Source organism: Pelobates fuscus, chromosome 9, assembly GCF_036172605.1.
Source record: "Pelobates fuscus isolate aPelFus1 chromosome 9, aPelFus1.pri, whole genome shotgun sequence".
Taxonomy (NCBI): Eukaryota; Metazoa; Chordata; class Amphibia; order Anura; family Pelobatidae; genus Pelobates; species Pelobates fuscus.
In genome coordinates, this window is record NC_086325.1 from 24,764,015 (window position 1) to 24,792,014 (window position 28,000).

Here is a 28,000-nt window from a genome sequence, read left to right on the forward strand (position 1 = left end):
ATAATCACAAAGCGTATCCTGGTTGGGAAACCCTGTATCCGACAAGTGTTCACGTAATATGTCAACTCTGCAGCAGCGTGGGTAAATATTAAATGTTCGCTGGGTAAAATGGTAGGAAACCTGTGTATATACGCTTTAAAAAGTAACAACTCAATCAAACAAAAAGAAAAAAACCCAAAAACCAACAACTGTAAAAATATATGAAGGTAAAAAAAAAAATACAGGTTCTATTCTGGAGAAAGTGCTAAATAAGGGGCAATCACCATGGAAACAAGCAGAATTGCTCTCAACATTTAGCAGTTTGCACCAGTTTTCCCTTGGTAAATCTCCCCTAACATATTTTACTTGGGGGGGGGGGGGGAATAAAATGTATATATGAATGACAGTTTTCCTTTAAGTACTGACTCAGCCAGAACCCAGTGAGTGCAAAGCAGAGAATTTTATATCTTGCAGCTCCTCAAATAGACAGGGAGGGACAGGCTGCTCCAGGGGGTGTGAATGCAGGTGTGGCTGGAGGGTGGGACATTATGGAGACTGTTTTGGGAGACTTCCACACCGGTTGGTATCAGTCCATATGATTGGGTAAGTCATTTAGAAAAAACACCAAAAGTATCTGACTTCTAAAAACTAATTCTGCTAGTTAACCTGTCCATGTCAGGGGTCCAGTCCTGTAACTTTGTAATGATATGACATGGGGTTAATCATGACACTGCAGTGAGTTTTATTGCTGTGGAATTCTGTGAATCACACAGTAAGCACTGCCTGCTTTTAGACTGTGTCCCTGATAAAGAGGGTTACTAGGAGGAATGGCTGAAGTTAATGGAGATTGTGACCCCCCCATAGACCCTCCTATGTTATTGTTTTTGAGGTACTTATTCTGAGGGCAGTAACAGTTCCATGAACATAAGGTGCTGGTTCCTATATTCCTCTGATCCGATCTGCCCAAGGTAAGTAAAATGATTTAATTTACATCACCAGCCATGTATGGGTTAAGGATGTATTCACTGAACGGCAACTGAAACAGAACTGCACAATTTAGTCTTTTTAGGAAAAAAACAAATTCCAACTTGGCTAGTCACAGCTTGCCTATATATATATATATATATATATATATATATATATATATATTTAAAATTAAATTATAACTAGCAGGCACGCATATTTTATCTACTGCTAAAGTAAGCTGATATGTTTACATTCTGTAGCTAAGTAAAAGTGTGTGTGTGTGTGTGTGTGTGTGTATATATATATATATATATATATATATATATATATATATATATATATATATATATATATATATATATATAAATAATATATTCTTCTCGTACCTGCTCCTGTAAGTAGAATTTATCTGTATAAACACTGACTCATAGTGACTGGTGACAGGCACGTATATACGATGTAAATGATGCTTTAAATACAGAACACGCACTCATACTCACTTTTTTGCTTTGAATTACCCGTGTGTTCCTTAGACACTATACCACCGGAGTTCTGATGTACTGAACAAGCTAGCGGTGACCCAATTCACTCTATTTACAAAGTTATCACCCAGTGGACTCAGATTGGTTTCTGTCCGAATTTGGGGCGAATTAGTGATTGGTCGAATTCACAAACTCTGAGCTGAAATGTACCTGTTATCATAACCCAACCATTTTCTTTTTTACGTCTATTACCCAGGTCTTCCACAATTGTCATTATTACTCTTAAAGGAACACTACAGGGTCACGACCACAAACATGCATTCCTGACCCTATAGTGTTAAAACCACCATTTAGGTGGCTTGTCACCTTTAAACCCCCCCTTAAAATGTAATTCAACTTACTTTATTTCCAACGCTGCGCAGATTTGCTGGCTCTGGCATCATCAGAACTTATGAGTTTTATCCAATCCAGTGCTTTCCCATAGAGAATTGTATTGGCTAAACCGACAAGGGGGCAGGGCCAAACCGCCGGCTTGAATCAATGCATCTTTATAAGGAAAATTCAGCAGAGACGCTGGACGGCAGTTCCTTTCTCTGAAAAGGCCGTGTTTACATGAAAATGCCTACCGGTAATGAATATACTCCCCAGAACAACTACATTAAGCTGTATTTGTTCTGGTGACTATAGTGGTCCTTTAAGCTGTATTTGTTCTGGTGACTATAGTGGTCCTTTAAGCTGTATTTGTTCTGGTGACTATAGTGGTCCTTTAAGCTGTATTTGTTCTGGTGACTATAGTGGTCCTTTAAGCTGTATTTGTTCTGGTGACTATAGTGGTCCTTTAAGCTGTATTTGTTCTGGTGACTATAGTGGTCCTTTAAGCTGTATTTGTTCTGGTGACTATAGTGGTCCTTTAAGCTGTATTTGTTCTGGTGACTATAGTGGTCCTTTAAGCTGTATTTGTTCTGGTGACTATAGTGGTCCTTTAAGCTGTATTTGTTCTGGTGACTATAGTGGTCCTTTAAGCTGTATTTGTTCTGGTGACTATAGTGGTCCTTTAAGCTGTATTTGTTCTGGTGACTATAGTGGTCCTTTAAGCTGTATTTGTTCTGGTGACTATAGTGGTCCTTTAAGCTGTATTTGTTCTGGTGACTATAGTGGTCCTTTTAAATAGTAAAATATTATTAATTTTTTTTATTACAATGAGTTTAAAAATGGCATATTTCATTAAAGAGATGCTGCAGTGATGATTTAATATTATTACGCAGCATTGTTACATTGCCTGTTATGGTGGTGGTTTTGTATAGCACAGGTTTAGTAGGGTATCTATTACTGTAATCCCTACATCTTTAAAGAGCCGTGGTATGGAGGTGTACCCTCTAACGCTAGAGGTTGCTGTAACTCCCATCACTCTGTCATGGAGCAGGTGTACCCTCCAAACAGAGTGTATAGTCCTCACATTCTCTCTCGCTGTGTGCATGAGTTAGTGGGTACACTTACTACCCGCCCATTGACCCCAATCTTATCTTGTTATTGCACACCGTGCTATAATCACACCATGTTTGACTATAGCATCATTACATCTGGACTATTTTGACTTTTGAATGGTTTAAAGGCTCTCTTTTGACATTGTGAATTTTAAAGGATAAAGTGTAATTGTCTTTATCCTGGTACATAATCCAATATGGCTTAACAATATGATTCCATAATAACTAGCTGTTAAATATGAGGCCAGATCTGGTGTCTGGAGGCCTGTCTCTTGGTTCCAGGCTGTTTGGGGAATCAAACAGAATCCCTTACAATGTTGGTTTAATAAGGAATATATATATTTTTTGTAGGAACCAAAGTTACCAACAGCAGGAGTGCCAAGGGTTAGCCATTACAGTGGCATGGAGGGTGGCTAATTAACGCAATACCTGAAGACATCGGGTTTGTTGATCAGTCAACAGAAATGTGTCAATAATGTGTTAAAAATCGCACCAACATTCAACTATCAGAATTCTGTGAATGTTGCTGTAGCTGGTCAGGGACCCAGGGTTAGTTTTGCTGGGTCTGCGTGAAAAACAGTTCAACATTTAGTTTGACAGTCACAAACTACAGCCATAACACTGACTGTAAAAAAATCATGGATCGTACAATGACCGCAGTAACAATGGCATTCACATTTTTTGCATGAATAGGAACATACAAACAAAACAAATCAGTGGTTGGCACAGGGAACAGTCATTGAGGGCAAAACCAGAGTATCGAGTATCTATAACCGTGTCCTGTCACAAAAAGATGTATGGTGAGACGTCACTCAGTTGTCAGAGATACAAAACGTTTAACAGCAATTAAGGAGACCATGGAGTGTAGGCCTATCCCAAGATTGTTTAAAGGCCTTAGCAGGAAAGGATGGACTGAGAGATTGAACAAAATTTTAAAAACAGTTAAACTAAACGTAACTAAGCTAGGTGACAGTTCGCCGCCCAATCCCCCAACTCTCACTACTGAGATGCCTAAAGCACCCGCCAGCACCTCCGCCGAGAACCATGCCGTGTACTCCAATGTGGCTCTCACCTTAGATTTAAAATAATTTTCAATGGGTATTTTTACTGAGATAATAAATCCTGGTATGTGCGTCCCAGTTACTCTGAAAGTCAGACGCTCATAGAGAACTCTCGATTTACACGTAGTTGCTATCACTATGTGACTACTTTTTATTTATTGGACTCACTAATTAACACAGAGCAACAAAGTGATCAAAGTGCAGTAAAAAAAACAAACGATAAAAATCTAATGTTGACTTAAGGTCTCATTAAATTTAATAGAAACCTGTTCCTTGACAGAGTAGTAATATCAAATTACTTTTATTATTTGTAGATGTATTATAGACTGTAAGCTCGTTTGAGCAGGGTCCTCTTCAACCTATCGTTACTGTAAGTTTTCTTGTAATTGTCCTATTTATAGTTACATCCCCCCTCTCAAAATATTGTAAAGCGCTACGGAATCTGTTGGCGCTATATAAATGGCAATAATAATAATAATAATAATAATATTAGATTAATATTTCTAGGGGTATAAATCCGGTGTTCAAATTTTGACAAATCGTTTACCTCCTCCAGTTTTCCCCGTCTCACCTTGTACAACTAGTCTGTCCAGTCTGCTATAAACCTTTCATCTCACTATTTGACAACTTCCACATTTCATTTAGTTATGTAAATATTCGACATTGTTGGTGCACCCAGCAACCATTCATCTCTTCTGAACACATTGCACCTCTACCAATTATACCACACTCCCATTATACGCTAAGCTCTTTTGTGGCATGTTGGTAATTGATAAATAATAATACTAATCGGTCACCTGGTCGCAAATGTTTTGGCATTAGGCGTAACATGTTCCAGCCCTAACTGCTTGTTTGCTGTTCCTTAATGATACCAAGGGTAACTGTGATAATAATTAAAGGGACACTATAGTCACCAAAACAAATTTTGCTTAATGGAGCAGTTTTAGTGTATAGATTATGCCTCTGAAGTCTTACTGCTCAATTCTCTGCCATTTAGGAGTTAAAGGGACTCTCCAGTGCCAGGAAAACATATCGGTTTTCCTGGCGTTGCAGGACTCTGCAGTGCCCCCTCCCTCCCACCTCCCATACCATGTTGCTGAAGGGGTTAAAACCCCTTCAGTCACTTACCTGAATCCAGCGCGGATGTCCCTCTGTGCTGGGTTAGCCCCAGTTCTGCTCAGAGTAGCAGTTTCTGGGACTTAGTTCAATTAACCGCTTTCAAATGACAAACCCTATAACTTAAAGGGACACTATAGGCACTCAGACCGCTTTATCTCATTGAAGTGGTCTGGGTGCAGTGTCCCTGCCCTTCTTAGTCCTGCAATGTAAAACAGTGCAGTGTTTGAGAAACTGTAATGTAAACGTTGTGTTCCTAACACCATAGAATCCCTTTAACACCCAAACATGTTTGATTTGCTTCCTGTTGACATTTACAACTGTGCAAAGTGTTACTGAACACTGCTGGCTAGTGGGAGGGAACGTAAGAAAACTGTACACATGTTCAGGAACCAGCTAGGAGGAAGCCTAGGATGGGGGAGTGGGGACACACGAGACAGGGTAAGGATGCAAAATGCTGGCAAATTTTTATTTATAAACTAAATGTATAATTAAACAAAAAAAGTACAGATAATTATTTTATTAAAAAAAAAAGATATAAAATGCATTAGAGTTGTGTTGGTGCCTGGAGTGTACTTAAACAGCCATCTTTATGCACCTTTATTACAATAGTCCGTTAACCCCTTATATGCTGTCATATGCTCGCTATTTAGCAGCTATATTGTTTCTTTTCAAAACGGCGCTCTCTTACTGCCTGCAGAGATGGACAGCTGCAAAGTAGTGAGATTAAATCAGACACTTTTTATTTTTTAATTTTTTTTTTAATTAGACGAACATGATACTGAATACATGTTTTTGGAGAATTATCCTTTCTTCCTCCAGTTTGAAGCAATACGATAGTTTAACACTAAAAATTACTGTTGTTAGAGAAGGGGAGGTCGGTCAGTCCTTAAGGTAATTAAAACAGCAGAGAAAGGCATACAGATGTACATGTACGTACGTACGTACGTACGTGTGTGTGTGTATAAATTGCTCAAATATAAGTAAAGTGAGAGTGATTTATATAAGGTTTTGGTAGTGTGTGAGAAAGCCAGAATCTACATTAAGTCCTTCATTTATGGTGCTGAAATGTGTGATCATTGTAATTTTAAATGCCTTCCTTTCGTATTCTGACCCTGAGGATTTGGATGGAGTGATCAGTCTGGGTGAAGTGATGACCAACTGGGGTACAATACTCGTTTTCCTTGTGATTCTTGTGCCATTCTGTGGGAGCTGCTGTTCTGCTTTCAGTTTGCTGTAAACCAAGCTTTGTCTCGGGTTAGGTGGTTGTTTGAATGCTAGTATGGGGGGCTCAGGAAATAGTTCGTCCTCTGAGATTAATGGCTCTAGGTTTTTTAATAATTTTTACACACTTCTTCTAGAGTTGGGTTGTAAGTAACTACCAGCGGGATTCTTTTTGTGTGTTTAGGGATAGATTTTATTTATTTATTTTTAGCTATTTTTTTCCTTGTATCTCTTTTGCCGAAACGACCCTGACTGTGTACTCAGGTGTTTATCTCTGCCCCCAGTGTCTGAACAAATGCGGTGATATCTGATAGCCTGGCTGTAGATGATACCTTGTTTGGTGTGATTGGGATGGGACCTGGAATTGTGCACTGTACCTGTCTGTGTGTGTGTTCTGGACACAGATTGATGAAGAATGCCTAGTGTGACGGTTAAAGGAAGCTCACACTATGTTTTTAGAGGTTCAGTTTGAGATTTATTGATGGGTGGCAAATTGAATAATTTCTGGAAGTCTATAAGGCTTTCTTCTCCTTCGTTCCATATTTATGACACCCCACTCACCCTCTCCCCTTCTCTAACATCAGATGTTTTAAATGTTGAATTCTATCACTGATCACTATCGCAAAGGGAGTAAAGCTCTTGAAAGCTTGTCTTTTTTTAGTGTTCCGTTAGTCTAATAAAAAAGGTATCATTGCATACTGCAATACGCTGGTATTTTGTCAATATATAAATACATCAGTCTGCGTATGTCCAGCCTTTCCCTAGTACTATTATCCTGTTGACCTATTACCTGAAAGTTACATTTGTAGGACTGCTGTAGATCTTTATTTGTTCTTCTCTTATAAAGTAGGGCAATGTTTAGAAGCGCCCACTCCATTGATCAGGTACGTATATTAATTTAGTAACGCACACGGTAATAACAATATACTTTGTTAATGTATACCGAGCTGTCTAATAACACTGGTCCTGCTATGCGTGTCTGTCTGTTTGAGTACAAAGGCTGTAATAAAATACGTAATGCCAAATGTCACAATGTAGCCCAACTGAAAATGACGTCTTCGTTCCAGTGGCGAAGAGTTACTGTGCATTCTCGCGATGCAGGAAGCGCATTCTTGCAGATTTCCTGACTCTCTTCCTGCTGCCCAGGATGTGACGCAAGTCTCAGGATAAGGTGAGGCTTAAAGAACTCTGTAGATGTGAGGCATTCCCCCTGCCAGCTGTGAGACATCTCTACCCATTGCGAGACATTCCACAACCGCTGGCTGATACGTCCAACAGACTGAAAAAGATAACACTGTTGACAAACCACCACTGCACAGAGCTGAAGGAAACACACTGGACCACAAAGAGTAGACCTTCCTGGAATCCGAGATCTGTCTCCTGGAGACATCCCAAACACTTGAAATGAGGAGAAGTTAAGGTGGCCAGTCCTGATGCCTCTGCCCTACCTTGTTGACACCAGTTAACCTCGTGAGTGTGGTTTGCATTGTGTGATTTCTGTTTGTAATGACTTTCAAAGATGCAGATATGTATAAAGAGCAACTCTGGGGAAAGTACTGAAGTGGTCAACCAAGGGTTTGTTGTTATCCATAGCACCACTTCTAGGGAGGCATGCAATACAGGAACACGCAAAGTACCATAACCATTACAGCCCACAATGCCCTGGCTCCTTCCTGGTATAATTTGGGCAAATTCTATTGGAAAGGATTGACAGGTTACCTGGGTCTCAATGGACGCCTGCGGCCGCATGCCTTACTTCCAGATTCTCCTTTTCGGAGCGGCGCCTGAGTATCAGCCGTGTTTACTGAACAAAGAGACATCTGATTTCTTCTGCAGGAAATGACCAAATGGTGCTTTGGTGCCCAGGGGACCCAGGTAAATTGTTAAACTGGCACAGAACGGTTTGACAAATTGCACTGAGATGGCATCAGGCTGTAGTGGTTATGGTGCTTAAAGTGTCTCTTTTACAAACGAAAGAAATCGGCATTACAAAAAACAACCTATAACGGCGATTGTTCATTGTAATTGCATATTAACAAGAAAACATGTTGCAGCTAATTTAATAGTGCTGTTGATGACTGTAACCCCCCCCCCCACCTCCACCAAAAACTTTTAAACTATTATTATAAGGACAATGTATATCAATGATTTAGTTGCAGTAATGTGTGTCCAGATATCAAGTACAGAAAAATAATATAAACAAAGGATATCTATTGTTGAATTTTAAAATATAAATAAATGCGCATCAAAAGAACAAAATATTACAAAGAAAGCACATACGCCCTATTTTGTGGGTCTATTTCCCCCAATGAATTGACATTTCTCTCCAAAATTACTTGTTGCTAAATGTTACAAAGTCGCATTTGTTGCCCTTAGTGCAATGAGGACAGGTTTACTAAACATTTTTCCCATCCTGTCTGAAAATGTTTCTGCTTTTTCCAAATCTCCCTATCTTTTTATGTTTTGTATATTTAATATAACTTACTTACCGTACTATGTGCCATATTTTCTTTAAAACCATTATTAGATATAACCGGTTATGTTCTTGAGAATCAGTCATTGTTGAGTGAACACTTCTGATGGTGTCTGTGTTCCATACGCCTTGCCAGTGACTTTGCACTGAGTTATTATGTCTGTTAACGTCCGGCCTGTCTGTTTGTCTTGTTATGTTTAGTGTGTGCTTACACACATGATCCCACGCACACTAAGGAGAGCACTGGAGGAAGTGAGGCGGGAACACAAAGCGCGAGAGGCCCTGACAGAGGTGAGGCTCCCATTGACTTTATAATGTGTTTAGCAGATTGGGATTGGGAGAAGGACAGCAAGACGTCCAGGACAGGTGGAAAAATCTGTTTTTGTTTTATTTTTTATTACATTCAGTTCTATCCTCATATATTCCTGTGTATACTGTAAGCTAATCTTAATATATAACGTGTAACATTGTAATTGTAGGTAAAGTGTTATAATCACTGGTTACACATAAACAAAAAACAAACTCCATGCCTCGCAATGCTGCACTGTCTCTGTCACTCACACTCTGTCTGTGCTGCACTGTCTGTCACTCACACTCTGTCTGTGTCACTCACACTCTCTGTCTGTGCTGCACTGTCTGTGTCACTCACACTCTCTGTCTGTGCTGCACTGTCTGTGTCACTCACACTCTCTGTCTGTGCTGCACTGTCTCTGTCACTCACACTCTTTGTCTGTGCTGCACTGTCTCTGTCACTCACACTCTCTGTCTGTGCTGCACTGTCTGTGTCACTCACACTCTCCGTCTGTGCTGCACTGTCTCTGTCACTCACACTCTTTGTCTGTGCTGCACTGTCTCTGTCACTCACACTCTGTCTGTGCTGCACTGTCTCTGTCACTCACACTCTGTCTGTGCTGCACCGTCTCTGTCACTCACACTCTGTCTGTGCTGCACTGTCTCTGTCACTCACACTCTGTCTGTGCTGCACTGTCTCTGTCACTCACACTCTGTCTGTGCTGCACTGTCTCTGTCACTCACACTCTGTCTGTGCTGCACTGTCTCTGTCACTCACACTCTGTCTGTGCTGCACTGTCTCTGTCACTCACACTCTGTCTGTGCTGCACTGTCTCTGTCACTCACACTCTGTCTGTGCTGCACCATCTCTGTCACTCACACTCTGTCTGTGCTGCACTGTCTCTGTCACTCACACTCTGTCTGTGCTGCACTGTCTCTGTCACTCACACTCTGTCTGTGCTGCACCATCTCTGTCACTCACACTCTGTGCTGCACTGTCTCTGTCACTCACACTCTTTGTCTGTGCTGCACTGTCTCTGTCACTCACACTCTCTGTCTGTGCTGCACTGTCTGTGTCACTCACACTCTCCGTCTGTGCTGCACTGTCTCTGTCACTCACACTCTTTGTCTGTGCTGCACTGTCTCTGTCACTCACACTCTGTCTGTGCTGCACTGTCTCTGTCACTCACACTCTGTCTGTGCTGCACCGTCTCTGTCACTCACACTCTGTCTGTGCTGCACTGTCTCTGTCACTCACACTCTGTCTGTGCTGCACTGTCTCTGTCACTCACACTCTGTCTGTGCTGCACTGTCTCTGTCACTCACACTCTGTCTGTGCTGCACTGTCTCTGTCACTCACACTCTGTCTGTGCTGCACTGTCTCTGTCACTCACACTCTGTCTGTGCTGCACTGTCTCTGTCACTCACACTCTGTCTGTGCTGCACCATCTCTGTCACTCACACTCTGTCTGTGCTGCACTGTCTCTGTCACTCACACTCTGTCTGTGCTGCACTGTCTCTGTCACTCACACTCTGTCTGTGCTGCACCATCTCTGTCACTCACACTCTGTGCTGCACTGTCTCTGTCACTCACACTCTGTCTGTGCTGCACTGTCTCTGTCACTCACACTCTGTCTGTGCTGCACTGTCTCTGTCACTCACACTCTGTCTGTGCTGCACCGTCTCTGTCACTCACACTCTGTCTGTGCTGCACCATCTCTGTCACTCACACTCTGTCTGTGCTGCACCGTCTCTGTCACTCACACTCTCTGTCTGTGCTGCACTGTCTCTGTCACTCACACTCTCTGTCTGTGCTGCACTGTCTCTGTCACTCACACTCTCTGTCTGTGCTGCACTGTCTCTGTCACTCACACTCTCTGTCTGTGCTGCACTGTCTCTGTCACTCACACTCTCTGTCTGTGCTGCACCGTCTCTGTCACTCACACTCTCTGTCTGTGCTGCACCGTCTCTGTCACTCACACACTCTGTCTGTGCTGCACTGTCTCTGTCACTCACACTCTGTGCTGCACTGTCTCTGTCACTCACACTCTGTCTGTGCTGCACTGTCTCTCACTCACTCTCTGTCTGTGCTGCACTGCCTCTGTCTCTCACACTCTGTGCTGAAATGTCTGTTACTCACTCTCTGTGCTGCACTGTCTCTGTTACTCACACACTGTTACTCACTCTCTGTGCTGCACTGTGTGTTACTCGCTCTCTGTAACCTTGCCGGTTATTTACTGGCACAGCCGGTATTTATGGCAGTCTGGCTGCTGCCTGTATTGCAAAACACGGATGGTATTTTTCTCTGACAGGACTCAGTGAGAATGGTGTGAGAAATGGGGACAGAATATCCACCTCTATTAAACATGTCATCCACACACCGCTGTATACACACAATGACAGACACAGGAGATACCCCACACATTCTCAGTATACAGACACTGACACACACACTTGGACAAAGTATCCACACAAAGACATACCACAGTCGGACAACAGTAGTACACACATTGGAAGTAGTCTATTGGTTTTTTTTTCTGAGATGTTGGGTAATATCCGTATAGGTCGAAACGTTGTAATAAATCTGCCTGGAACCAATTACAGTGATTGCCTGAGATCTTTTTCATTACTACGTATTTCTTGGAGTTGGCTGAGCCTTGCTCAGTAGCACCCTGTGTTGGTATATTGCGACTGAGTGCTACCTTACCTTTTGTTTACTACATATTTTTAAATAGTCATGAAAATTAGCATTGACTGTGTATATATATTTTTTTCTAAAAAAGGTGGCAATTCTAGCTGTAACACAAGGTTGTCCAAAGCCGGCCCTCCATCTGTATGGCAATAAATACTGAACCACCTCTGACTGAACACCCCTATTACAGAGCTCGTACTGTCTAAAGATGTGTCAACCTTTTTGGCAATTATAGTATTAACTTACCGGTGTAGCAGTCGTTGGCATTTTTCCCTGTGGTAACACAGGCTCTCGTTTGTATTGATGCCCTTATCGTGCGGCTATAATTCACATAGTTGGCAGCATTAGAACAGAGCAGGAACTTCCTTTGTTATTGTTCATTCTCTTCAACAGTCATGCAGGGTACGTGGGGGCCATCTTGTGTTTTTATAAATGGCCAGTCTATCCAACTGCCTTTAAAATAAGAGGAGACTGGTATTAACCTGTATACGCGTATTGGTAATATCACTGCTTTTAAACCCTTTGCTAATAACCAGAGGCATAATTGCCACTGGACTGTCTTTTTCGGGTATAATAAGACAAAAAGCAGCCAGTGTTTAATTGTACAAACCGAGCCAAGCCTCCTTTAACCCCTTTATGACACAGGGTCATCCTAATATAATTGTGTTTACCTGACCTTTTGGCAAGGAAGGGACGTGAAAACCCCAAAACTTTGTCCAAACATCAAAAACACTAACCAGACAGAGGAGCAAATCACTGCCCTCAACAAGCATCGATTAACTATGGAAGTGCTGAAACATAACCTGATAGTGGCTGGAATTCCTGGCCCCGCAATGAGTATGTGATGACTAAAAACTAGGGATTGTCTCTGGGTGTTGGTGACGTATAGCAGGGATTCCCAATAAGCATTTTACACCTTTTGTTGTCCCTGTTCTAATTTGATTTTGGGAGGGACACAGGAGCTATTTCTGAATGAGGTGCAAATCTGATCCTGAGATATTTGTGTGTGTGTGAAGTGCATGCTTTGTATAGGAGTTCAGTCTGCGCGTGTAAATTATATATGCACATAGATAAACCTCCTTGAATAAACCGGTTCTGCAGGGTGTGTTTGACTCTCCATGTGGAAGCGTGTTATTCAGGAAGTTACAAATGCAGACACCCAGGAAACTGGAGTCTCTCAGAGCGTCCGTCTGTCTGTCCCCCTCGTCTTTCTTTCTTTCTTTCTTTCCACCCTTTACCCACTGTAGTTCCACTTCCTCTGTCTCTCACCATCTTTTATAGTCTCTTCTTAAATCTGCCAATTCTTTTCCTGTGTCACCTATTCTGCATTCATGGAAACCCTACCTGCTGTCCCCCTTAAACCTGTTCCGCATCCCCCTTAGTGTTCTCTTCCCTCACCTCTCCCCTCTTCTCCTGGTAGAATTCTCTCCCTTTCATTATCCGTCTATGAATTTGGGTTTGTGCGTTTCACGGGGTGTCCCCAGTGTCACTTCCAGGACGAAGTGGTACTGTCTGCCGGGTAAGGTAAGCGATGTCATGCTGCTTACTGTTCATTCATAAGAATTATCAGGAATTCAAAATAAATTGAAAGTAAATTTCAAATGTAAGGCCAAAAAAAGCCATAGTGGAAAAATTCTCCATCAGCTATGCTTTTGGATCGGCGACTTTGACCTTAGCTTTGAAATTCCAAAATGAAATTACTTTCAAATGAAGTAAACTATGCAGAACTTAGTCAAAGTCCCTGAGAGCTGGACACGTGTATAACCTATGACCCCAACATTTTGGCACCTGAAAATGTGCCGGTCTCAAGGCACAGCAAGGTTTAGTTTGACCACATGCAGATAACATATTTAATCAACGGGTCCCATGTTTTATGGAAAGAGAGGAGCTGTTTGATGTACAATGGCTAATTTCTATATTGGCATTTAGTTATTCTATATCATTTTTTCATATTAAAATAAATCTATACCTATAAGTAGAAAAGACCAGAAGTCCATACATTTCCAAAACAGCTGTATTGCGATTTTTTTCTTAAAATTGGGTCCATTTTAAGGCAAATCAGACACATAATATTTGGGACAAAGGCCAACCAACCTCCAGCATGAGATGTATTTTGTTTTGTTCTTTTTATGCTTGTTATTATTATTTAGATTTTTTTAAATTTCTTATGAAATCCAGCGCCATTAAAGAGTATTTGATATGACAGTGTCTCTGTTGTAACTCATATGGACAGAGGAGGGTTTATGGTTGACGAGCAGTGAAGGTATCCCCTTTAAGGATTAACAATTGTCTTAAAGTGGTCCTCCCTGTAACAGCCCCCTTATTGAAGCACCTAATATGCTAAGGAAGAAATACTCACCTTGCTAACTTGTATCTTCTGCCAATTATTGGGCTTCGCTTTTGGCCCCATTTAGAGTCCTTAAACATGCAGACACCTGGGAAAGTTAATGTTATCATTCTTTCTTCGAGTTGCGAGTCAGCTGAGTAATTCATTGTTTCTTAATCCAAAGTTTGAGACCCAAAATTAGATTCTCATTTGTTTGTGCGGACTTAACTTGTTCATCTAGCACTGAACTGCATTGGGGCAGTGTGACAGAGTCTAATTATGGATTACTGGAATACTGGAATATAAATCGCTAACAAAGCTGTTCACTAAAGTAAGAATTTTCAGAAGTTCAAAATAAATTTTACAATCTATAATGTTAGAATACAAAACTGTATTCCTAACACTATAGTGCCCTCTGCCCCCAGCTCCCCCGCACTCCCCCCTACACTTACCCGATTTTAGCCCCCATATCCCTTATTATTGGGTCACGCTCCAACTCTGCGTTAGCTGAGGAGGGTATTTAGAATATTTATGAAATACTCCTTTTGACTGTGTTGGAACTTCACTGAAATTCCAGCCCAGTCAAGAGATCTACAGAGACAAAGTAGGGACTACTTTGCTTCTGCATTTCTCCTCCGCCTGACTTTCTTAGATTTAAGGTGGAATCTAAGATCAATCCCGACAACCATCTGCAATGGCTGTGTCTGTGGAGGATCCACCATAGACCTGAATGCTGTACTCTCACGCATGCAGCGTGAGTAAGTTGGCGGCACCCACAAGGGACAGATTCAGGTAAGTTATCTCACCTCTACCTGCCCCCCTAGGCCACCGGACCACCAGCGGCGATGTCACCGTTGGGGGATTTTGTGAATTTGGCAAAAGCCTCACACAATGACAGTGACGCTTTAAGGTCAAAATTGACGTGAAAATTGAAACGTACTCTAAGGCAGCTATGCCTTCAACTTGGCTACACTGACCTTAAATGTGAAATTCACTTTGTAAATGACAAAATAACCTCATAGTGTGTGCTTTTAATATTGTATAATGCAGAGTGGCACGCTAAATAATGTGGGTGTGTGGCTAAATCAGTGTGCTGCACTCTGTACTAGAAATGGTTGTTTCATTTTCTATTTAATGCTGTTTTTGTTTTTTTAGAATTTGCACCATGAGGGAGAGGAGGAGCACGAAGGAGTTGTGTACAGTGTGTATCTGCGCTCCACAAACTCTCACCAGGTAACACACATTTTCCTAGCTAGGAAGTACACCTGGTTTATATCTTCATGTGTGAAACCATCCATTGTACAGCATTCCTCAAAATCACCTCTGTGTCAAGAGTTTAATCTAGACTTTCACCATAGTAAAACAGGGCTCAGCTGGATGAGGTTGATTCAATCTTTATTGGATAACCTTCCAAGTCATTACTATATTCCTCTTACTGTATTTGTGCTTTGTTGCTGGTGATTTTGTAGGGTAGACCTATGTCTTGGTGTGTGTATTTTTCATGGTTTACAGGTGTCAGGGGATGTGTTAATTTTTATGTATGTGCATATCTAATTTTACATTTCTTTTCTTTTTTTTTTTTTGTTGTTACGTTTTTTTTGTTTTTTTTTACATTTTATTTTTAAATGGTTATAATGGAAGTGTATGGTATGCACTTTTCCATTTTTTTAATTTAATTTTATTTTTGTGTGTGATTTTAAAGAATAATTTTATTCCTATCTGCCTAGGCTCCGGTTAGAGTTAAGCTGCTTCGGGCTGGCACTCTTGTAAGACTTGTATTGCACCTCCTGGATGCCCGTGCCTTGGGGGACAGTACATATATCCCAGCATTCCTTGCAACGTACCGTGCCTTCACCAGTACTACCGAAGTGCTGAGTATACTACTAGACAGGTGTATGTCGTTATAAACAATAAATACGCTCTTAAGCTAAGCACTCCTAAGTAACCCCTTAATGACATTGGGCTTAAATACCTGTAGGATGGCATGGAACACAAGCAGCTCTTTAAATACCTCTTAGGAGAGGCCACACTTTTTCTGAGCTGTAGACTGCTTTGGGGAGACCCTTCACAATCTGAATAGACCCTGGCAGAGTTTCCCAGCTTGTCCCCATAGTCCCTGTATAATCGTTTGGGAACCAGGCTCATTCAGAATGACAGTGTAATTATGAAAATGGCAAGTAGATGGTGGTCACAGACCATGATCTGTGGTGTTCAAATATTATAAAACACATTTCTAATATCCGAATTGACGTTAGCAGGGTTAGAGTTAGTATTAGCGTTTCTAATATCCGAATTGACGTTAGCAGGGTTAGAGTTAGTATTGGCGTTTCTAATACCCGAATTGACGTTAGCAGGGTTAGAGTTAGTATTAGCGTTTCTAATATCCGAATTGACGTTAGCAGGGTTAGAGTTAGTATTAGCGTTTCTAATATCCGAATTGACGTTAGCAGGGTTAGAGTTAGTATTAGCGTTTCTAATATCCGAATTGACGTTAGCAGGGTTAGAGTTAGTATTAGCGTTTCGAATATCCGAATTGACGTTAGCAGGGTTAGAGTTAGTATTAGCGTTTCTAATATCCGAATTGACGTTAGCAGGGTTAGAGTTAGTATTAGCGTTTCTAATATCCGAATTGACGTTAGCAGGGTTAGAGTTAGTATTAGCGTTTCTAATATCCGAATTGACGTTAGCAGGGTTAGAGTTAGTATTGGCGTTTCTAATATCCGAATTGACGTTAGCAGGGTTAGAGTTAGTATTAGCGTTTCTAATATCCGAATTGACGTTAGCAGGGTTAGAGTTAGTATTAGCGTTTCTAATATCCGAATTGACGTTAGCAGGGTTAGAGTTAGTATTAGCGTTTCTAATATCCGAATTGACGTTAGCAGGGTTAGAGTTAGTATTAGCGTTTCTAATATCCGAATTGACGTTAGCAGGGTTAGAGTTAGTATTGGCGTTTATAATATCCGAATTGACGTTAGCAGGGTTAGAGTTAGTATTGGCGTTTCTAATATCCGAATTGACGTTAGCAGGGTTAGAGTTAGTATTAGCGTTTCTAATATCCGAATTGACGTTAGCAGGGTTAGAGTTAGTATTAGCGTTTCTAATATCCGAATTGACGTTAGCAGGGTTAGAGTTAGTATTAGCGTTTCTAATATCCGAATTGACGTTAGCGGGGTTAGAGTTAGTATTAGCGTTTCTAATATCCGAATTGACGTTAGCAGGGTTAGAGTTAGTATTGGCGTTTCTAATATCCGAATTGACGTTAGCAGGGTTAGAGTTAGTATTAGCGTTTCTAATATCCGAATTGACGTTAGCGGGGTTAGAGTTAGTATTAGCGTTTCTAATATCCGAATTGACGTTAGCAGGGTTAGAGTTAGTATTAGCGTTTCTAATATCCGAATTGACGTTAGCAGGGTTAGAGTTAGTATTAGCGTTTCTAATATCCGAATTGACGTTAGCAGGGTTAGAGTTAGTATTGGCGTTTCTAATATCCGAATTGACGTTAGCAGGGTTAGAGTTAGTATTAGCGTTGGGTAAGGGGTTTAGTTTGTGTATGTCTAGACATATTGGGCATTTAACAATCAGGGCTGATATGTGAACTTCTTTTGAGTTCTTCTTAATAACTAGCAATGGATATGTAAGAATTATTATAAGCAAAAATATGGAAAACAAAATAGTCCCCCCCCCTCCCAAACCCCCCTATTTTATTTACATGTAAAGTTGTGTTAGGTATACATATCTGATATTAATTGAAAGCCCTTTCTTTCCTTTTAAAATGATATTTAGTGTGTATAGGGACACTTAAATTAACGTGGAACAAACCTAGAGCTCAAATTCAGGGTTTTGTTTTGGTTCAGAACGGGGATAATTGCTCCCATCCTTAAGGGGTTAATGAAGGAAGGTCCTACCCTCTGAGTTAGTCACGCTCTCGCTCCTACTAATTAAATTGCCAGCTCATTCTTCCCAAACTAATTTACACGTTTTTAGACATCTGGTGCGATGGCTCAGCTTTCTTACTGCTGCCGTTTAATCTTCTGGTTTCTTAATTCCAAGATATAAAAGTTCTATTTATATTTCAATCTATCTTTAGTTCACACTGTGCTTACTTTCCCTGTCCATTGCCTTTCTTTTATTCTTTTTCACCCCATCCATTTCATCGTTGTCTTTATTTTTTTGTATTTGAACTTCTTTGCCTCTGATGTTTGCAGGTTAGAGAGTGAAATTCACAAACCCAGGACAGATAATGGAGGGAGAGATGATGAGTAAGTATCACTCCTGTATGTTCGGTTCTGTGTTCACCGATGCTGTCTCGTGGCACCTCCATTTAGTTTCCTGTCTGTCAGACTTTTCCTGATGGCTCTCTCATCCTGCTAGAAGTGATCAGCATTTGTCCCTCTCTGTCACTTATTGATGAAGTAAATTACATTAAAAATGCTCCCATCGTTATTTTATCCGATGTAAACAAGCATTGGAATTCCAGATGATTCATCGGTAATGTCAGAGACTGCCTATGTCTATTCAGAATTGATAACAACCAGTTCTAAAGCTTTGGGCACCTGTCTAGGAGTGAGCTGGTCTTATTGTGTCAAAGATGCCATATATTTACTAGTTAGATTTCTTGATAATCTGTCAAAGGGTCATAAGTTCTATTCCCGGTGGGATGAACTCTGCTTTTTATACTTTCAAGGGACACGATGAGTTGTGATAACGTCTCTCTGTGAACTGCCGATTTAGTTAAGTCAAGGAGCTCTGGAACCCCATTGGGGGAGAAAGCACTGCATAAAAAATAATTTATTATTTATTCCCTGTATTCTTATATAGAATATGAGAGTTAAACTACTTCTTGGACATTGGTAAATTTATCTTGGTTACATTTCCTGATCCTCACTTATATTCTTATTGATAAACTATATTTACAGTGTCAGCAGCCTCTTCTATGCCTGGATGTCTCAATACCCTGATGATTTTACATCACTTGACCCTGAGAAGAGAAAGCGTCTGTCGCTGTGCCTCTCTAGGCTGTTAAAATCCAACTTGGTGGCAAGACTTCAGGAACTGAGTGTGGAACAAGTGGATGACCAAGAGCCTCTTACCCCAGTGGAAGAAGAAACAAGTGCCTCAGACCCTTTAGATATCCTTATCTACCAGGCTGGATATGTGGCGGAGCAACTTACCTCACTGGAAGCTGTGAGCACATGGAGAACAACTTATTGTCTTTGTGCTGGCCTATGTCACTATATAAAAAAAAAGTATTTTAGATTTTTAGAGCTCCTATCCAATTCTTCTTTTCATGGGGACCGTTCCTATTTCGTTTTATTGCTAAACTATAGCCTGTGTCAGAATAACTAATGTTTTATGTAGATCTGATGTTTAGTATGTCTCATTATTGGCATGTAGGAGAACTTAACGTGTGTTCCAAAACCTAGAACTAAACCCACCTAGAAATGACACAGAGGACTGACTGGCAGTTATATCTCCCTGGCTGTCCCTCAGACAGTCAAAGAGATTTTCTTCCACATCCGACTGGCTTCACAGAGTTAATGAAAGTGGAAAGTGCTCACTTCTCATTGAGCTGTACTACATCAAGACGCACAGGAAAGCCGCGATCACGTGCATGCGCATGCTCACGGCTCTAGCACAGCGGCTTCTCCGTGAGAAGCTTCTGGTTGGAGTATTCAATGGCACAGACTAAAAGTATGTGCTGGGAATAAAGGGGAGGGCTTGTAAAGGCTGCAGACAAGAGATTTCAGATTTTGCAAGCAGTTTTTAGATATACCCCAATAATAAAATACAGATATTTTTTTTTTAAATTTTTTTATTTATTATGTTTTTGCAATGGAGTATTCCTTTAAATACTCCTGTTTTGTTTTCACTCTGCAGTCACTCTTCTTGCGAGTTGTCCCCCTTGAATGCCTGGGATCAGTGTGGTCTCGGAGAGACAGAGGAGGAGAGCAATGTGACCGCTGCCACAGTGTCAGAGAAACCGTTCGTCACTTCAACCGTTTGTCTGGGGCTGTGACCTCATCATGTGTCAGGGACCCCCATCTTCGACCACAGCAGAGAGCTCGAATCCTCGAGAAGTGGGTGAAGGTGGCAGAGGTAAGAAGGCTATTGCAGTTATCACTTTTTGGTGTGCCAGGGCTGTCTACCCGCAGGTCTATCTTTAATACCATTTTGGCCTTATAATTCAAAGTGATAGAGTGCTTATTTTTATAGTTGCACTGGGCTCTGCACTAATTTTTACTTACTGATATTATGTTAAGATGCTCATACAAAAATTTTATTTTATTAACTTAATACTCTATTGCATGATGCTCTTTTTCATTAGTTCTCTGTTGCATGATGCTCTCTTTTTTAAAAAAATTTTTATTAATTCTTTATTGCATGATTCTCTGTTTCATTAGTACTTTGTTGTATGATGCTTTTATAATTGACCATATGTTGGATAATTCTATTTTATCCAACAGTCTTAAAACTACTCTCATTCTCTCAAATTATCATATGTCCACCTCGCATTTTCTGTTATATCCTCAATACTGATGGTGTCTCTTTTATTAATGTCCCTGTGTCAGAGCTTCCCTTTCTCTCATCAATGCACTGTTCTTTGTGTGTCTTGGAAATCAAAGTGAAGTTCACATTTTACGACCGAAATCGCTGTATTGAAGCATCGCTGAATTATTTTCCCAGTTCATGCTATTTTGGCCTTAAATTTTAAATTCTGAATTCCAGACTCGTGTGTGCGTGTGTGTGTGTGTGTCTCTCTCTCTCGTTGGCTATTTTGACCTTAAATTTAAAGTTTGCTTAGTATACTTTGTCTCTCTTATTTGTGTAATTTGTTCTCTCTTCCTTTCCCCTCTGTGTTGCTTGGGGCAATGAGGAAACATTATACTGAGCAGCAATGGGTGGCTGTGGTTGGCTGATAGTGTCAGCTGACTGCGTTCAGCTTATCACAGCACTCATTCCAGGTATGAATCGATACAGCCTAAAGAAAGTGTGTAATCTCTGCCTTGGCCATACCTCCAGGGCCAGGCTGTGGGTAAAATGTCTTCGTACTGTCCCTCCATTCAATGTTACAGTACAACCAATGCAATGAGATGGAATAGTTAGAGTGCTTGCAGTGTCGGTGTCCTTTTCTTTGTATATATCTTTTATTAATGTCCTTTTTTCGTCTGTCTCGCTCAATAATGTCCTTTCCTCTTTGTGTGTGCGCGCGCGTCTGTCTCCCCCTCTCATATTAATGTCCTTTTCTTTTTCTCCTTGAAACTTCTCCTAGGAATGTTGGAGTCTCAGGAACTTCTCGTCTGTCTATGCCATTTTCTCAGCTCTGCAGAGCACTGCTGTTCACCGTCTAAAGAGAGTGTGGGCTGAGACATCCAGGTAACCAGACTGCAGGTACTAAGTATCTGTCTAAATGTAGCACTGGGCAAACATTATCACAACTCCGAGTGGGAAATAATGTAAAGTGCCCCAAAGGAGATCGGTGTATTTTTTATTTTATTTTTTTACTTGTACATTTGATTGACAAATATTGACATTGGGGTCCAGTGAAATATTTTTTTAAAATGAGCTCTTCATCCGTCAACTACTTTCTATTTTGCTCCTATATAATAATTGTCAAACAAATCTTGTATAGAACATTGTTTATCGGTGACAATGCCTTTATAATCTGTAAGTCAAGCCGTCCTATTCCTACTGCAGTGTTATTGCTCTTATTTAATCGCATGGTCATGTCACGCAGGGAAATCCAGCGTAGTTACCAGGAAATAAGTGACGTTTTCTCTGAGAGGGACAATTATGCCCGAATGAGGGAGCTGCTTTTCCAGGTGAGCAATCCACGCCACCTACCTTGTCTGTCTGTCTCATTTTCTCCATTTCACACTCTCTCAAAATGTGGTATATATTGAAACATGGCTGTTAAGGGGCAAATGAAGCAGAGGGAGGGAGAAGACAAATTTTAATAAATGGCACCAAATATTCACTGAAATTTAGACGTGAAAGTGTTGTCATTGTATCTCTTTACTGTTATTGTGTCATTAATAATTCTGTGTGCATCTGGAAAGAAACAAACCAGGTGTGGGGTTGGAAGGTTTCTCTATTGCATAATGCACCTTTACTCCCAACTGCTTCAACGTAAGCTGAACATGATCATTTACATAACATTGCTCACAATAATTTCCCTTCCAAATCTTCTCTCTGCAGTCTCAGGACACATCCGATGTAAACTCGAGGAGACACCCTGTTCGCTCTAAAGACCCACGAGCAGCGGTTAGAAAATGACATTTATTTTTTATTTTCTCACATTTAGTTTACACCGTTGATCATTAACCCTGATCTCTCTTTTGATTGTATCCTCTATCCCTTCTTTCTTGTCGCAGTCTACATCCCCTTCTGTTTGTAATGTATTTGCTAAATTTAAGTATTGCCTTATTACAAATGGCTGTGAGCCTTGAAATGAAAGGAAGTCCCCATATTGCCATAATTCTGAGGTCACTGCCCTGAATAACTGCTTCCTGTTTCCATCGGTTGCAGTGTGCAACAAGTTATATTTAAAGTGCATGCTGATTGGCTGTATAATTGCTAAAGTCTTCTCCAACTTTCTTGCACTATGTCAATGTGATCGTCCTCCCACACATACGTATATAGTTCCTTTCATAACCATTTATCATGTTACATTTTCCATCGATGTCTTTCTCTATGTCCTTTTTTAAAGTTACATTTTCTTTATCTCAGGGTGTCATTCCGTACCTTGGAGTTTTCCTTACAGACCTGGTCATGTTGGACTCCGCTATCAGGGATCATCTGGAGGTAACACTACTAGAAGGAAAAACTCTGTATGCCTTCTGGGTTGGTCTATTGGTGGATCTATAGCCCAGGGTTGGGTCACAGAGAGCTATATGACACAAGAAGAAGCATTGAATAGGTTTAACCAGTGACATATGGCACAGAGGCAAAGAAAGAATTTTAAAAAATTGGAACATTTTGAGGAAATCCACACAATTTCTTGCCCTCATTCACCTGATGTGCATTGGGCTGACGGCTAGATCCTGGTTATCAGGGGTTCTTGGTGACTAGTGCATTATTATATGCTAAACGGACGTCATTTGAAGTGGAACTCCTTATTCAGTCCAAAGTTTTTAATGTAATGTCTTTTTGATTTTCAGAATGGCTATCTAAACTTTGAGAAGAGAAGAAAGGTAAGATTGTTATATTTTATTTATAATTCTAAATGGCCGTACATTTACTGATACTTAATTTTTTTTTTACTGATTTTTGCACATCTGCCAACAGTCCTGAATCTTGAACTGTTCCTCTGCTTTATAATGTGTCCCAGTGTTTGGCTTTGCTGATGCCATTCCACCTGCTTTTTATCTGCCCTCTGTGAGCTCAAACAAGCTTCTAATGCTATCCATGTACTGGTCTAAAAGTTGTTTAGGAGGAAACGGTCCTGACTACACTCCCCAGTTCCCACAGCTTTGCACATCCTGTGATCCCAATTTTTCTTAATGGTCTGCTGTAGATGGCTGGTTGGTTGGTCACCATCTTGGAACCTCTGCAGTCAATGGGAGATGATATTAAACCAACCCCTCATTAACCTTGGGAAGCCAGTCATGCCTTTTCTGCAACTTCACATGGAAGCCCTGACTTTTCAGAACTCCCAAAGACAGAGGCAAATATGTAACCTTTTTCCTGATGTGACCCTTGCTTAGTGTCCATCTTAGAAAATCTCTTTTCCTTTTGTTAGGAGTTCGAGTCCCTCTCTCAGATTCGCCTCCTACAATCAGTCTGTCTTGGTTATCGAATTGACACCGACCCGCAATTTGTCAGCTGGTTTCGAAGACTCCCGACAATCAGTGAGAGCGAGAGGTGAGCATCGAACATCTGTATAGATGTATGTTATGCGAATATGTACAGAAAAAATATCCAGTATATATCAAATATATTTGGACAGAAAGCATTAATAAGACTGCTAAATAACAAAAGGTGTGAATGCGGATTCCCTAACAGTAAATATGTTAATATATCTCTAGTGTGCATAGGTAACTCGAATCTTTTGTTTGCAGTTATCACCTGTCATGTGAGATTGAGCCAACGCAGGATGCAGTCACTACCACTACAACAGTCAAACCGACTGTGATCATTACACATTGCACAGAGTGAGTACAGAAACCTTGATCAGCCTGACACAATACCAGTGATCCTGTACCATGGGTCATTTTGACTCATTAACCACTACTATGTCCGAGGATTGAATGCTGGAGGCTTTGTAAAAGCAGATGTATCCGGATGACTTCTACTAGCTCTTATCTACATGCTGGCAAAGAAGCAAATGCTCTCCTTGTTCTGACTTGTAAAGATTACTCATATGTATTTGCTCATCCTTGCAACCATGATCAAAATGCATGCTTGAACACAGGATTCTGGGTTTATATGTAACAGATGGGAGGGAGAGACGGGGTTAATGATGATCAGAGTGGAAAAGAGAAGCGGGATTAGAGGAAGTGTGTTTAGATGTAGTGGCAGAAAAAGGGGAAGAGATGGTGCATAGGGAGAGAAATAATCAGAGTGAAGTTTGTGTGTAATATAAAAATATCATCTTACGGTGGCCCTGCTAGCAGGCTGCAAGTCACCACGGCTCCTGAGGAATTCAGCTAATTTTGGGCAAATACCCACTTAATTCAGCCTGAAACACACTAGAAACTTGTTGAACAAGATCTCGGAGTGTCCTGGTGCAGCTAGAGCACCTGAAATCTGTTGACTCTGGGTCCCAGTGAGATGCTCTGGGGCTTGGAGTGGAGCGGAGGGCCGCTGCCTCGCTTTCCACCCTGACTAAAGAGACCCACAACGCGGCTGGAGCCCTCCTGGCCCCGTTCACCCCCCCTTTGGACCGGTGGGGGTTATCCCAGTCCCCACCAGGCAAGCAAACACCTTCAAGGCGCTCCTAGGCGGCTCAACGCTGACCGCCACCACCCTAACAAAATGGCCAAAAGCAATGTAACTACCTTGCAGATGGCGGCTGGGGGTGAGTCAGACCATGCAGCCGAATCCTTGCACATCCCTCGACAGCAAAGGTGGTAAAGAGGGGAAGACGGCAATCCACAAACCTACTGCCCATTCACGCGACAAGCCCAATATATGCCCCACTTGAACGCCTTATCTCAGCCTCCTGCCACCAAGTCTGCAGACCCTCACTAGGGGAAGGCCCGGAAAAGTGATCCACTCATAAAAGCACAACAATACCGCTACCCACACCCGGATAATGAGGTCTGCGCAACACAACACTCATACTCACCCCATGACCGAGTAATATGACCACACCGACCCCCGGACACTATGCCCTGTAGCGGGCCGTTGGGACCCAGCGGACCCTGGGTGACTTGCAGGGTATATCCCCATGTCCAAGAAGAGCATGCCCAGTAACAGCATCCACAACACAAGTCCTTTCACGTGTATATATATATATAAAGCACAGGTATGCATCTATATCCAAACCAATAGTATATACATTCCTGGCAATTTTAATAACTTGCATAAAAATAAATTTAAAGGGACACTACAGTCACCAGAACAACTATAGCTTAATGTAATTGTTCTGGTGAGCATGCATGAAAATGCCTGAAGGCAATGATTAAACACTGCCTTTTCATTGCCCCCAGGAACACATCCAAGTGGCCACTGGAGGTGCTTCTTGGCTCAGTGCCGTTCAGCATCTCCACGCTCTGCATGGGGACACTGAATTTTCCTCATAGAGATGCAGTGATTCAATGCATCTCTATGAGGTGCTGTTTGGCCAAAACTGCATTTGGCCCTGCTCCTTCCCGATTTCAGCCAGTCCAATGCTTTCCCATGCTTGGCTAAAAATCAGCAATTCTGATACGCAAAGCCACCCAAATGGCGGGTTTAACACTATAGGATCAGGAATACATGGTTGTGATCCGGACCCTATAGTGTTCCTTTAATGTATTTCAGATATTTGGTTTTCTTTCAGTTATGCAGCATGTGTGTTTTTGTATTTTGCGGGGCAAAGTAGATTTGTGTCTGACTCCATATATTTGTAAGTAGCATGAGATCTGTTTATGGCAATACATAACTGTACACAGAATCAAAAGTGACCTTACAGTGTGTAATAAGACCCTGTTCGATTTCCTCTCTAATCCCGCAGTCTCCTGGCATCCATTGCTGCTCCATTTGGACCCAGTATGCACCTGGTGTCCTGGGACACACCCTGCGACCGACTGATGCCACTAGGCCAGGTATTGGCATATATACTTTAACTGACTGGGACCCAGCTCTCTGTGTATGACTTCACTACATCATGAGATTTGCCCTGCTCATATGTACCATCCCATGGTCTTTTACATTGCCTCTTTCTTTCACTCAACAGCAGCAGAAGAGCCCATCAGTGCCTGCTCTCAACAAGCAGGATTCTCCCATGCAAACTCCCAAAGGGATTCTGGCTGTCCCAGTACGCACTCACAGACGTTCCGCCTCCTGCGGCAGTACTATAAATACTGCCGCACCTAATGGTGCCTCTACAACCTCAAGCAACCTAGATCTCCACACTTCGCAGGATTCTACAGGAGATCAGCGTATTATCCGTGCGCGGGTAGAGCCAGCAGAGGTAAACAGCGTATACAAGAGTGTGCGGGTAAGTATGCAACATAGCTCTGTCCACAGTTTGTCAAAAATACAATAACTGTATGGGTAACGGCTAATATTTTGTGCCATAGATCAGCAGCCAGGAAAAAGCCCCAGCGGTTATTGACAGAATCCTCAGGAAACATCACATAAATCCCCAGGGGCGACATGAGCTGGTCCAACTACTGCCAGGAGGCAAAGGTTAGATTCCTGCTTACAGTTCTATAGACAATCTTCTTGGTCTCTATATGCAAATTTAACCCCTTAAGGACACATGACATGTGTGACATGTCATGATTCCCTTTTATTCCAGAAGTTTGGTCCTTAAGGGGTTAAAAGCTTATGATTCAGTACTGCGTGGCGCTTTGGATGCACCTGCAAGAAGCCCCAGATCTTCCTGACTGTTGTATGGATTGGTTTCTAAGAATTTTTAAATAGAAACTTTGTGCATTTACAAAACACAAAAGTGAAAAAATCTAAATGTACCATCATTTCTCGTATTATATTTGTATGTTTTCCAAGTCATGCACACTCATGTAAAGTATTGTACTGTGTTCATTTGCCCAAACATGCTTTGATTTCTGGTTTTCATGGTTTGATATGACATTGTATTGCAGAGCTGGTGATCCCAGGAACTGCCAATGTGTTCTATGCCATGAGCTCAGCCAGCCTAGATTTCTTGCTCCGTCCTTACCATGCCAACCAACCAGCACTGTCTCCAGGTCCTCTGTCTGCCACCCGCATGCAGATCAGTGCCACTTTTCCCAAAATGAAGGCAAAGGCAGGAGACCTGGCAAGAGCACTCTTCTGAGTTACATTTTCATCTTTTCTACATGTGATGCCTGGAAGGATATATGCTTCCTGGGAATAGTGGCCGTGGACAATGGCATTCAATGTTCCTGAAGACATTACATTATGAAGGGTATCAGTTCCTCAGGTTGGATTTTCTAATCTGCAATCATTGTGACACAAGTTGATACGGAAAGTTACATGGAGGGGAAATATGCCTTGAGCTTCGGAACAAAACCCGATCGTTCTGATCCTAGACAAGCATGCACAAGGTCAAAGATACACAGTCGACTTGAACAGACATTGGTGCTAGTGCATTTAAAAAGGAACTATTGTTTTCCAACCCAGGACGGGACTGGATGTTGCTGCTGCTTTCTATACACTATCAATAAAACACTATATATTGTATGTAATTAAGCGGAATATAAAATGTATTTTTAATTTTGTGCATAATAAACATGAATGAGTAAATATGCACAAATAT

General features: G+C 41.4%; 1 protein-coding gene across 3 annotated transcripts; it reads left to right on the forward strand.

Moving 5' to 3' along the window:
- The first annotated feature begins 520 nt into the window (after positions 1-520).
- RGL2 (ral guanine nucleotide dissociation stimulator like 2) lies at positions 521-27,982 on the forward strand. 3 transcript variants are annotated; one of them, XM_063431578.1, is made up of 19 exons: positions 521-582; positions 7,380-7,782; positions 8,987-9,076; positions 15,250-15,327; positions 15,822-15,985; positions 18,300-18,353; positions 19,011-19,278; positions 19,972-20,190; positions 21,365-21,468; positions 21,830-21,914; positions 22,291-22,356; positions 22,822-22,896; positions 23,253-23,285; positions 23,834-23,955; positions 24,153-24,245; positions 26,252-26,342; positions 26,474-26,737; positions 26,820-26,928; positions 27,345-27,982. In XM_063431578.1, exons 3-19 carry the CDS (start codon positions 9,002-9,004, stop codon positions 27,536-27,538), a joined length of 2,094 nt encoding a protein of 697 aa, XP_063287648.1. In that variant the 5' UTR covers positions 521-582; positions 7,380-7,782; positions 8,987-9,001; the 3' UTR covers positions 27,539-27,982. The 3 variants fall into 3 exon arrangements, with proteins under 3 accessions (XP_063287648.1, XP_063287649.1, XP_063287647.1); XM_063431579.1 differs by lacking the exon at positions 521-582 and having other exon boundaries at positions 7,041-7,782; XM_063431577.1 differs by lacking the exons at positions 521-582; positions 7,380-7,782; positions 8,987-9,076 and adding an exon at positions 12,890-13,292.
- The last annotated feature ends 18 nt before the right edge of the window (positions 27,983-28,000 follow it).